Genomic DNA, 11,745 nt, shown 5'->3' with positions numbered 1-11,745 from the left:
AAAATAATAAAGCCCTACGACAAGTCGTTTAATTTTGAAAATTCGTCAAAGTTTGCAAAAATTAGTATCGTTCTTTTGGCATTTGTCAAAATTAGACCTTTTATCGACGATTGCTCAAAAACGCCTGAACCGATTTCAGAAATTTAAAAGCCATTTCATGTATCTCGATGAGGATTACCGCTTGTCAGTTTCGTGCGACGATCTGCCGAGCCGTTTCTTTGTAATTTGGAAAAAAATGTTAAACTTTTCGTCAACATTTAAACTCATACTACCGAATCGATTTTAAAAAATCAAAAACTGTTCGAAAAATATTATTTGGGAATGATACTGATTAGTTTTAGGTGAAAATCTACCGAGCTGTTTTCTTGTAATTAACTGTTGAAAAAAAAATTTAAGCCGATTTTTATGGAACTTTTTTGGCTATATATATCATGGTCTTATAGAACTTACTGAAATATTAATGCCTTACGAAAAGTAGTTTAATTTTAAAAATTCATCAAAGTTTAAGAAAATGAGTAGTTTTTTTGACGTTTGTTAAAATTGAAATTAGACTATTTACTTGGTATAATGATGAGTACTTGGTCTTAATGAACATACTAAACCATTGAAGTCCTACGGAAACTGGTTCAATTATAAAAAGTATTGATTTGTGAAAATTTGCTTTTAGAAAATACTCCGATTTAACGTGTTCGTTCGTTTTCAATTATGTGCAATTAATCCACTCGAAATACTTTTAATCACTCATAAACTAATTTTTTTTTTTGATTAAGTCGATTATTTGCACATATCGGGGAGTTCATGTAACTTGCCTCAAGGCAAAATACCGTGAATACTAGTTTATTTTAATTTCCAATAATTTTTTTTTTTTTGAGTATTGAAAATAACTCAGCTTTTAATGTCAATTTCAGCTAAAGTGCTAAAGCTCTCTTATATACTTCAAATGATTAATTTTAACTTTGCAATTCAATTTATATAAATCTTTAAAATGTGAGATAAAATCCTTCATTCTTACTCCGCGTTAGTAAGTTCTGTTTAGTTACTTTTCATGTAAACATATATCAAATGTCGTGAAATTTAAAATCTGTTATATTTGTCTATGGACTAGCGGTGGCTATATGGGTTAGAACGTGATCTAGAACCAGCTGGTCCCGGGTTTGCTGGTTCGATTCCCGCTACCGGAAAGCATGACATAAGGCAACTTTGGTGTCAAATTTCCGCTTGAGGTTATAGATCTCAAATATAGCCTCAAGTGAAAATCGCGTATATAATAAAAATGTCAGCAAATACTTCGAGTAGAGATGAATAGTTGTAACTGGACTGGACAACAGCTGGCTTACCGTCCATTCAAGATTCATATAATAAGAAAAGTCAAAACAATTACTGAATGTCCTATGTGTGATAGATTGTAATTAACCCCTTAACGCACAGTTTTTTTTAAAAAAACCCGGCCAAAAAAAAACATTTTTTTAATGTAAAAAACAAACATTAGAACATTGTTTTGGCAAAAAAATAAAAAAAAAAAAATAATCAAAATTTTTAGTTCAATTTTGGCCTTTGATCAATATTGCAGAAAAGAGTCGAATATTGTCGAATGTTGCACGTCTATCGATTTTTTTATTTTTTGTTTCGAATTACTGTTTCGTCAAAAACATCTTTATCAGTTAAAATATTTATTTAAACTTTCACAACAAAAATAATACTAATATTTATTTCCAGCATCAAATATGTACAGCACCGCTCGAATTATCTCGAGTGTGCAAAGTTTGGCCGGTTTAACGCGCTCGAATTAACTCGAGCGTGCAAGTTAAGGGGTTAAAATAAAAAAAAAAACAAAAAAAAATATTTTGTCTATAACACACTAATAATGAAAGCTACTGTATTTATAATTATCTATTTAAAAACATTTAATATTTGTCGTATATTCTAACACGGTACGGGAAGTTCCACCAATTTGCCATAAGGCACGATGCCATGCACAACTAGTTAAAATTTTTGTTCAACTGAAAGTTATTAATGATAATAATGTTAATAATATTTTTGATTGTATTGACAATAACTATTTTTAATAATGATAATAGATATTATAATGTTAATAATGCTACTAATAATGATTATAATAAAAACAATGATAATAAAAATAATGATAAAAATAATAAGATGATAATAATAATAAAAATAATAATAATAATAATAATAATGGTAATCATAGCAGTATTGATAATAATAATAATGATAATTGTGATAATAATGATGATAATGGTATAAATGATAGTATTGATATTAATTTTAATACTAATGGAAGTAATAATAATAATGACAACATTAATAGTAACGATAATGATGATAACCACGGTACTAAACTTACTTTTTTTTTCTTACTTTTATTGAATTACAACAAATCCATAATTCTTATTCTAACGTAGGCGGCATTGAATCATTTATGTAGGCGGCATTGAAGTGGCATCGCAGTCATGCGCGCGCATCTGTTACGTTCGAAGCAGATTTGATTCAAACTGGAATATATTTTACAATTAGTATTAGTTTCAATTCAGTTTCCAAACAAGACTCGTTCTGAGTTCGAGCGAACCGCTGCGTGTTCAAAGTTATTCAATCTGTTTCAGTGTTTGTGGACAAGTTTACACATCGACAAATAACGAACATGGCTCTCGGTAAGTAATTATTGCTCTAATAACTAACTGTGCTTGATGTTTTGTCGTTTTATAATTATTGCTATAATAATTAACTGTGTTTGATCTTTTGTCGTTTCATAATTTTCTTTGAAAGTGTCGTTCGGCGTTTTATTGAGTTATGTATATATGCTATTTATAAAATGTTGATGTTTTGTATTAGTGTTCGTAAGGCGTGGCAACGATTGAGGGATACATGCCGATAGTTACGCAATTTTTTTTTCGATTTTATTTTCAACTTAATACGTATTTCTGATCTATTTTTTTAAGTGAAACCATATATCACTACTGCATGACGCCAAGTTGTTTTAAACGCTTATATGGTCTTTGCGAAGCTACACACGCGCGCACACACACACACACACACACACATATATATATATATATATATATATATATATATATATCAAGAAATAAAATCTAAATTATTTTAAATTAAAATGCTAATGTCACATTTGTTCTATGCTAGTTTAAATAACACAGTTCTTATGAGTCATCGCTATATTCGTCATGTATTTGTCATGAACTTTTTTGTCAGGAGTGATCTAAACAAATTGCGTAATCCGATGACGGCTGCGGTGTTAGAAAACCGTTGAATATTCCGTTTTATTGCTTTCTTTTGAAAGGATTAAATAAAGGAATTGCTTTCTTGTTTGAGCATAGTGTAAAAATTAAATACTTAATACATTAAAATAAGTGCTTTGAACATATTGTTTGCGCATGCTGATTGTTGAAAAACCTAATTGATCATAATTATTGCTAATTCATAACACGCGAAGAATCTCATATGTAGAACATTATACGTAACTTTCAAAACGCCGAAATTTATGTAAATTTAACGCAAATTCTAAGAGACGTTTTTCAGATCCTATTTATCTTTTATAATTATTAGTGATTTGCACGGTCCGAATACCTTGTGATATAGTATTTAACTAATTAAATTTATTGATATATAATAATATGCAAAAACTGTTGGAAAGGAAAACCTTTAAAATAATGTAATTATGGAAACCGTGCTATGAAAAACTCAGAATTAGTATACATTTTAACTTTTTTTCGTGTTATGTGAAGACCAGGAATACAATTAGGAGTAAGAAAAATACGAACGAAATGACATGAAATGAATTTTCTTAATTCTTGAAGGAATGAGGAAAGAGATATAGGTTCTGAGCCCGTAATAAGATTATTGAAATTTGTAAAAGAATTCTTTGTTATGTTTGCGTATGATAAGTCTGGGTTTCTTGTTTTGATTGTTGTAAGAAATGTATGGGGTTTGTCTTGTTTGTTTATGTTATGAAGTGTTGTTTTGAATCTCGTATATTCGGTTGATTTACTATTGATGAAATTATTTCTTGGGTCATTTATTGCTTTGTAGTAGTCGCAACCGCGATAATTAGCGGTGTGGATCCTCCGCAGAGACAGCAGCACGCTGGGGTATTGGGATCTTTGGTGCAAATTTTTGTATTGTGGTCATCTCCGCACTTTAACCCTCCGTCGGCCAAATATTTATTTACCTTCGAACGGTCGGAGTGGTCTAGCTGGACCGCCATTCATTTTACATGCATTTATTTTTTCTTTTTCTTACCGTCTTTTGCATGTGTTGAGCTTGCCTCTAATAAAAATATTTCAAATCATAAAATATAAAAAAAAATCGTTGCTTGTTTTAAATTGTTCTGTTTTATATCAATGAAAAACAATATTTATTCTTTTTCGGCGCTTTTGAAATGAACGTGAAATTGAAATGAAAACGAAATGAAGTGCGTCGCCTTTTTCATGAGCTATAAAACTCAAAGTTAAAATATAATTTCAATTGATTTGCATACTTACGGCTACAGGTTTGCCACAAAATGGTTCGAACGCAGTACGGGTAGAAAAATTGTTGATAATGTGCGCATTATTTATCCGATTTTCAATGTTTGCGATAACCAATAAGTTTGATAGGTTTTCAAGGCATTTTTATAGGTGTGCGTGTAAAATTCATATTACAACACATAGCAAAGAATATATAAAAAGCAGTTTGAATAGAAAATATCTGAAAAAAAGACAAAAGACTGATCAAAACGCGTCATATTTCATGCAAAATATATGAGTGACCACTCCGACCGTTCGAAGTATAAAAAAGTTAATTTTTTCATTGATCGACAACTAATGAAATTTTAAGAAGTCAAGAAATTTCAAGTCGATAGGATTACTAGGATTATTTTATTACTTCGACCGACGGAGGGTTGAACAGGCATGTGGTCTGTTGTAATATCTTTGAGTATGATTATATAATAGCGCATGCACTGTATGATATTTTTTTTCGGAAGCTCAATTCGGATTATGTTGTTTGATACTTTATAAATGTCATAGATGTTTTGTTGTTGTTTACTGGCTCGAAGTTTACGAAGAACATATTCAAAGGTTGTTTTGATATTCTATGCCTGATGTTTATTACAGTCCTAACTGTGTGAACTTGATTTGCTAATTCCGATTTGATAGTTTCGATGTCTGTGGTAAAGTGTAGGATTATTATTACAATTCTATAGGCTTTGCCTTCTTTTAATTGATACGTATAGAAGACAACGTTTGCAATTTTTAAATAATTAGATAAGTTTCGAAATTGATCAATTGTGTCGCAAAAAATTTGAAGTTATTATTTGCCAAACTTTTTAGAAAATATCTTTCGCGTGGAATGATCTTGTTGATTGCTTCTGTCATGTCGTTTATTTTATCGACGCCATAGACGAAAATCAGTGGAGGTTTACTTCACTTTAAGCCGTCAATCGGTTTTGAGTTATGGTATTTGAATTTAATGGTTTCGGTGTTATTTGACGTCTTTTGTTGCTGCCAACAAACGCCACTTGTGTTCGTTTCTGCTGCATTGTTTTGATGAATATAATTAACGCTAGATGTACTTGCAGTTTGTAATGCGGTGGTGCTCAGAATTGGGCTACTTGGAGTATTAAGTGTTACATTTTCTTTAGACGTATCCATGTTATTAACCCTCCGTCGGTCGGATATTTTTTCACCTTCGAACGGTCGGAAAGGTCTGGCTGAACCACCATTCATTTTACATGCGTTATATGGGATAAATGAGTTTTTGATGTCTTATGCATTAACGATTATATAAAAAAATCAAGAAATATAAAAAAAATCGTTGCTTTTTTGTTAATTTTTCTTTTTTAAATCAATGAAACAATATTTATTTTTTTTCGGCGCCTTTGAAATGAATGTGTGCATTACTCATCCGATTTTCAGTGTTTGCGATTACCAATAAGTTTGGTTGGTTTTCAAGGAACTCTCGTCATGAAAATACTAACATTCTTGTTAGAACACATAGCAAAGAATATAAACAACGCAGTTTGAATAGAAAATACTAGGAAAAAAGACAAAATACTGGTTTACATAAATCAAAAAGCGTATATTTCATACAAAACGACAGACCTTTTCGACCGTTCGAAGTATAAAAAAGTTAATATCCTTATAATTATCCTTCTGTACATTTTTTCGTCCTGATTTTCTCATTGATCGACAGCTAATGAAATTTTAGGAAAAGTCAAGAAATTTCAAGTCGATAGAATTACTAGAAGTATTTTTTTTTAATTGAAGTCGAAAAAAGTCTGGCCAGACCACGCCGACCGACGGAGGGTTAAGAACATCAAATGATTGCACTATTAGACCGTTGGTCTCTCGGTTCCCACCGACAGGGGACATTTCACTGAAACTTATACCTGATGGAAGGTTTTATTTACACTTTCACACAAAATTATTTCAGATGAAAATTGATATAATTAACTTCCCGTAAGGTGAGTTATAGTAATCGCAAAAAAATCAAAAATGAAAATTTTTATATATCTTTACGTTTCAAAGGTTTCTGAATATTTTGGCATACCTTAGAAAAAATGGATATGTATGTGTGTGTGTGCGGATAAACATTGGTACGAAACCTATAGGAATGTAAACAAAATTCGATAATTTGATGTGCATATGTCTAATGTTCATTTTTGACCGCCAAATGGCTCATTTTTTTTACTTTTTCCTCCATATCTCCGAAGTCGTTGTACCTACCTTTCCAATAATCATTTTGTGCGACGCACCTCATTTTGTTTTCATTTGAATTTCACATTCATTTCAAAGGCGCCGAAAAAGAATAAATATTATTTTTCATTGATTTAAAACAGAAAAATTAACAAAAAAAGTAACGATTTTTTTTATATTTCTTGATTTTTTTATATAATCGTTAATATATAAGACACCAAAAACTCATTTATCCCATATAAATGCATGTAAAATGAATGGTGGTCCAGTCAGACCTTTCCGACCGTTCGAAGGTGAAAAAAATATCCGACCGACGGAGGGTTAATAGAAAATTTATCTAATTTCTTAGCAAATATGTCGATTCAAAATATTCCCAAATTTGATAATGCATTAAAGGTTAAAGAAATAAAGAATAGGTACTACGATAATGCATACAAAATGAAATTATTAGAAGCGCAGTTCTTTCAAAACTTTATGATAGAGCAAAAATGGTAATTGGAATTGCCAACGCGAGAGAAATTGATAACATTATTGGTGTATTAATTTCTAAATTTTCGGACCGAATATACGATATATCTTTAATTTTCGACCTCCACAGCTTGCGACAAAATCCAATTGAAATGGTTTATCAATTCTATACTCAATATTTGTGCAAAAATTTTCAAAAAAGTACTCTAGTAGTTTTCATCGCGCACGTAAAACAACTATTGTTTGCTTCTAAGAGTAGAGGAGTTTCATCATTAGATGAGGGCCATAGATATAACTGAAAAAGATGACAATATTATAAGAAACGATACAGATAACTTTATGCAGAATAATAAAAAAAAAATCAGTTCTTCAGAAAAATAAAAACAACTTTGTATTTCCAAGAAATTTAAATTCAATAAATTCAAATTATGAGATAGCATCATTTCCAACCTAATTTTAACAATCCACAAATATCCCAACCCGTACTTCCAATCCAATAACTTCCAACCAAATAGTTTCCAGACTAATCAAAGTTACGGACAAAATTTATAATATCAAAATCAGACAAACCAAGTAACAAAAAGACAAGCTTGGACACCAATAAGTGTTGTATCGACTATAAATAACGGGAACAGCAAACACACTAACAGACCACAAAACAGACTTAATAATCTAACTAGTGGGGCGCATGGCATCGTGCCTTAAGGCAAATTGCTCGAACTTCTCGTACCAAAAATTATTTTTTAAAAACAATTAACATTTTTGAAAAAAATTTACTTCGAAAAATTTTGATTTTTGAGAAACTATAAACTTGACAAAAAATTACTTTTTTTTGAAAAAAAATTTTTTTTTGAAAAAAAAAAAATGTTTTCTTTATTCTGACATATATTGGAAATTCTGAACTTTCTTTCAAAGCAATCGTACTGCTTTAACTGCATAGAGACGAAAGCTCAAAGCGCGTAAGCGCCGCGTCGTTGTCTAACGGATAAACATTGTTACGGAACCCATAGGAACACACACACACACATACATCCATTTTTTCTAAGGCATGCCAAAATGTTCAGGAGGTTTTGAAACGTAAAAATACATAAAAAATTTCATTTTTGATTTTTTTGCGATTATTATAACTTGCCCTACGGGAAGTTAAAAATAATGAAGCCATAGTTGAAATTCACAACTTGACAGAAAATGAAATTAACTTGATATTAACAAAACCTTTAGAAGCAGAACTTACTATCGAAATAAAGTTTTATAATTTTTGTACAGACAAATCTGATTCAAATGTAGATTTTTTAGATATAGAAAATTTAATACGGACATGAATTTTGAAAAAAAAACATGCTATTTTAAAACTGTGTAAATTATATAAAGATACTTTTCACAAACCAACTTACAAACTGACCTTTACGAACCAAATCAAACATAATATACGCACAACTGACGAAATTCCTGTCTCACCAAATCCTATAGATATCCAATAATCCATAGAAAAGAAGTTCAACGTCAAATTGATGAAATGTTTGACCACCAGATAATCAGGCACAGCAATTCACTTTGGTCCTCTTCCATTTGGGTTGTTCTAAAAAAAAACTTGACTGACGCATGGCAAAAACGTAAATGGAGAATAGTTGTCGATTACCGCAAGGTTAATGACAAGACAATAGATGATAAATACCCTCTTCTAAGTTTTATTTCTATTCTATTTAATTTTAAAGTAATAAAAGGAGCTATTAAAAGTACATATATGGTTAAGAAAAATCCTTCGTTGCGGAGCAACAAGTTGATTGGGATGAATTTCTAACTTGTGATAGTGATTTGTTGATCTTGTTTTTAATAGGTCTTTAATGAATAGAACATTGACATCTTTGTGGAGTGTTTTATTGCTCAGCAAACAAATTTCGTCAGCAAACGTAGCAGTAATCGTAATCAGAGTCGTTGGGAAATCCGAGGTATATTAATTGTATAAAAATGGTCCCAGTACACTACCTTGTGGCACTCCTGAGTTAATTGGTCATAAATTTACTATTATTATGTATGATCATAAATTACTTGAGTCATAAATTTCCTATTATTATGTATATCAGAATTTGATGATAATCTGATGAAAAAAGCATGGAAATTTTTGCAGTAAGGCCTTTGCGCCACACTTTGTCAAAGGCTTGTTTGACGTATAGGAAAACAGCACAGTAATATTGCCTTGATTCGAAAGCTTTATTGATTTGGTTGACAATTCTGTGGCATTGTTGAGTGGTCGAATGCTGTTTTCTAAGGTCAATTTGACTTGGAAATAAGTCAAATGCAAAGAAAATATCATGAAGCGGAAGGATTTTTGATAATATAGGAGGTAGACTTTACAATTCTTTGGTATCATCTTTATAATGGGCATTTTGTTTCGGCAGTATTTTGTTCTTAAAATAGCAATAAAGATATAGGTGATAAGAATTAATCCTTTTTTGGCAGTTTCTTAGGCATCTTGGGAGTAATTAAATCGCATCCTGGAGACTTTCTGTTTTTAATTTTCTTGATCTCATTTGATATATTTTTGAGAGTAAAAAACTTGTTTCTGCATTCTGAGTAGTCGATGTTCAAATTGAAAACAGAATCTTCAGTGTTGTGATCAGGTTCGTTTGATTGAAGTACAGAGATCAAGTGAAGTCCAAAAAGATCACATTTTTTATCAAGCCGGTAAGGAGGGTTTTTAATACAAGACTTAAGTTTATTCTTAATCGGCTTCCATATTGAGTTGTCATATCGATTAAGATAAGACACATAATCTTTATAGTTGTTGTCATTTGATTCTCATAACTTGGCCTTTAATTTATTTATTAAATTTTTAAAAATATTTTTATCAGATGGTAAATGAGTGCGTTGCCACCAAGCTTTTATTTTTGCTGAAATCAATTTTTTAATTTCTGTAGTTACGGGTTGACTGAATGGCCTCATAATGGTGGAAGTAACGGATTTAGCAGCGTCCTGTAATACTGTATTATCGAGTTAATTGCTGACTCGATTTCTTCTGGCTGCTTCAAGTTGACTTTAAGATTTATTCTGTCTTCGATGTGGTTTCGATAGGTGGAACCAATTTGTCTTGCAGTTATGTAGACTTGTAGGCTGTGGATTAAGTACAAAACTTGAACAATAACCTGCAATTATAGGTGAATGGTCTGAGGAAAGGCCATAGTTAGGCCATTTATAATGATCCTGCAAGTCGGGTTGTTTTGTACAATCGCTTCGCGTATATATGGAGTGCCAGTGGAGATTACATCATAATTCTTGCGTCGAAGACAGTCGTATAGTTGCCTGCCCTTCGGATTTATCAAACGGGAACCCTAGCTTGAGTGTTTACTATTGAAGTCTCCTCCAACAACAAACTTTGCGTCCAATGATTTAAAAAATTCTTCGAATTGATGAGTGGCAATATTGTGCCGAGGAGGACAATACACTTCAACGAAGTTCAACAATTACTGTTGTTGCCTGAAGAAAATCAGTTTCATATTTGACTGACTCATAGTGACGAATACTGTTTTTAATTATGATTGCAGTGCCCCCCTGTGGTCTTTCACTATGATGTGCAGTAAAATAAAATTTGTAATCAGGAAAATAAATGTTAGAATACATAGTGCGGTGACTCACTCACTAGTAAGATGTCAAGATTATTGAATTTTCAAAATACGTCGAAAGAATACGTTCAAAATTTTTACAATATTAGCCATTACTTACTTAATTTTATTAACTAACGTTGAAAGCTTGTTTATTATCATTGGTTGCATCAATTAAGCGAACATATTTTTGAATTCAGTTAGAAAATTATTAAGAAGATTATTGTTTACTTGACCGGAAATTGAATTGTTTACTGGTTGCGTTTTGATAGCTTGGGCGTACGACGATGTGTTGAGAATTAACTTATCTATTTGTCTGATATTTAGTTTTTTTTTTCTTTTTTATTTATAACTAGCTGACCCGGCAAACGTTGTTTTGCTAAGTAAGGTATATTCAAAACAATTTCTGTAGAATCAGAAAAATTAATACTTTTAGTGTATAAGGATGTGTTTGAATTCTATATGCAATGAGGTATTATAAAAGCAATAAACTTCATTAGTTTGTCTATAATTTGTCAGTACAATGAAACTGGGAGTTTTATACACTTTCTATAGAAAATATGGTACAATCCAAACCAAGTCTTTTTTGGTCTTTCGACTTATTGATTACGTTTCAAGTTTTTCAGATTCTTTTTGGATTCTGGATTTTGTGTATAATTGTAAATAATACTACTGAGCTTATAAAAATTTCAAATTTCTGCGATAAGAGATAAAAAATGAATTAAGTATTTCTTCTTTGATCTGCTTTTTGAAAAATTTCAAGTAACAGTCGATGAATGTTATTGATTAACATAAACAATAAACTATATTGTGAAAACCATAACAATTATATCACAACAAATGACACATTTCAAACGAACAATTATATTACTACGTTCAGTAAAACTGCCAGCTACTTCATCATTGTAGAAATGTGCTTTTTTGATGTCCTTCAAAAATTTGTTATCTACATCTTTTTACCCTATAGGCAG

General features: G+C 31.0%; 1 protein-coding gene across 2 annotated transcripts in view; it reads left to right on the top strand.

Annotated features, from left to right (window-relative positions):
* The first annotated feature begins 2,545 nt into the window (after positions 1 to 2,545).
* Positions 2,546 to 11,745, top strand: part of LOC113378634 — a 138,040-nt gene continuing 128,840 nt past the window's right edge. For both annotated transcript variants that reach the window (XM_026619191.1, XM_026619190.1), the window contains exon 1: positions 2,546 to 2,669. In XM_026619191.1, coding sequence (XP_026474976.1) covers positions 2,660 to 2,669 — 10 coding nt within the window. In that variant the 5' untranslated portion in view covers positions 2,546 to 2,659. The remainder of the gene's footprint in view (positions 2,670 to 11,745) is intronic.

Source organism: Ctenocephalides felis, unplaced genomic scaffold (genome assembly GCF_003426905.1).
Source record: "Ctenocephalides felis isolate EL2017-DRISC unplaced genomic scaffold, ASM342690v1 CF-g0.4_SCAFFOLD_01886, whole genome shotgun sequence".
Classification (NCBI taxonomy): domain Eukaryota; kingdom Metazoa; phylum Arthropoda; class Insecta; order Siphonaptera; family Pulicidae; genus Ctenocephalides; species Ctenocephalides felis.
The sequence above is the reverse complement of the archived record's forward strand: the minus strand, read 5'-3'. Positions and strand labels throughout refer to the sequence as shown.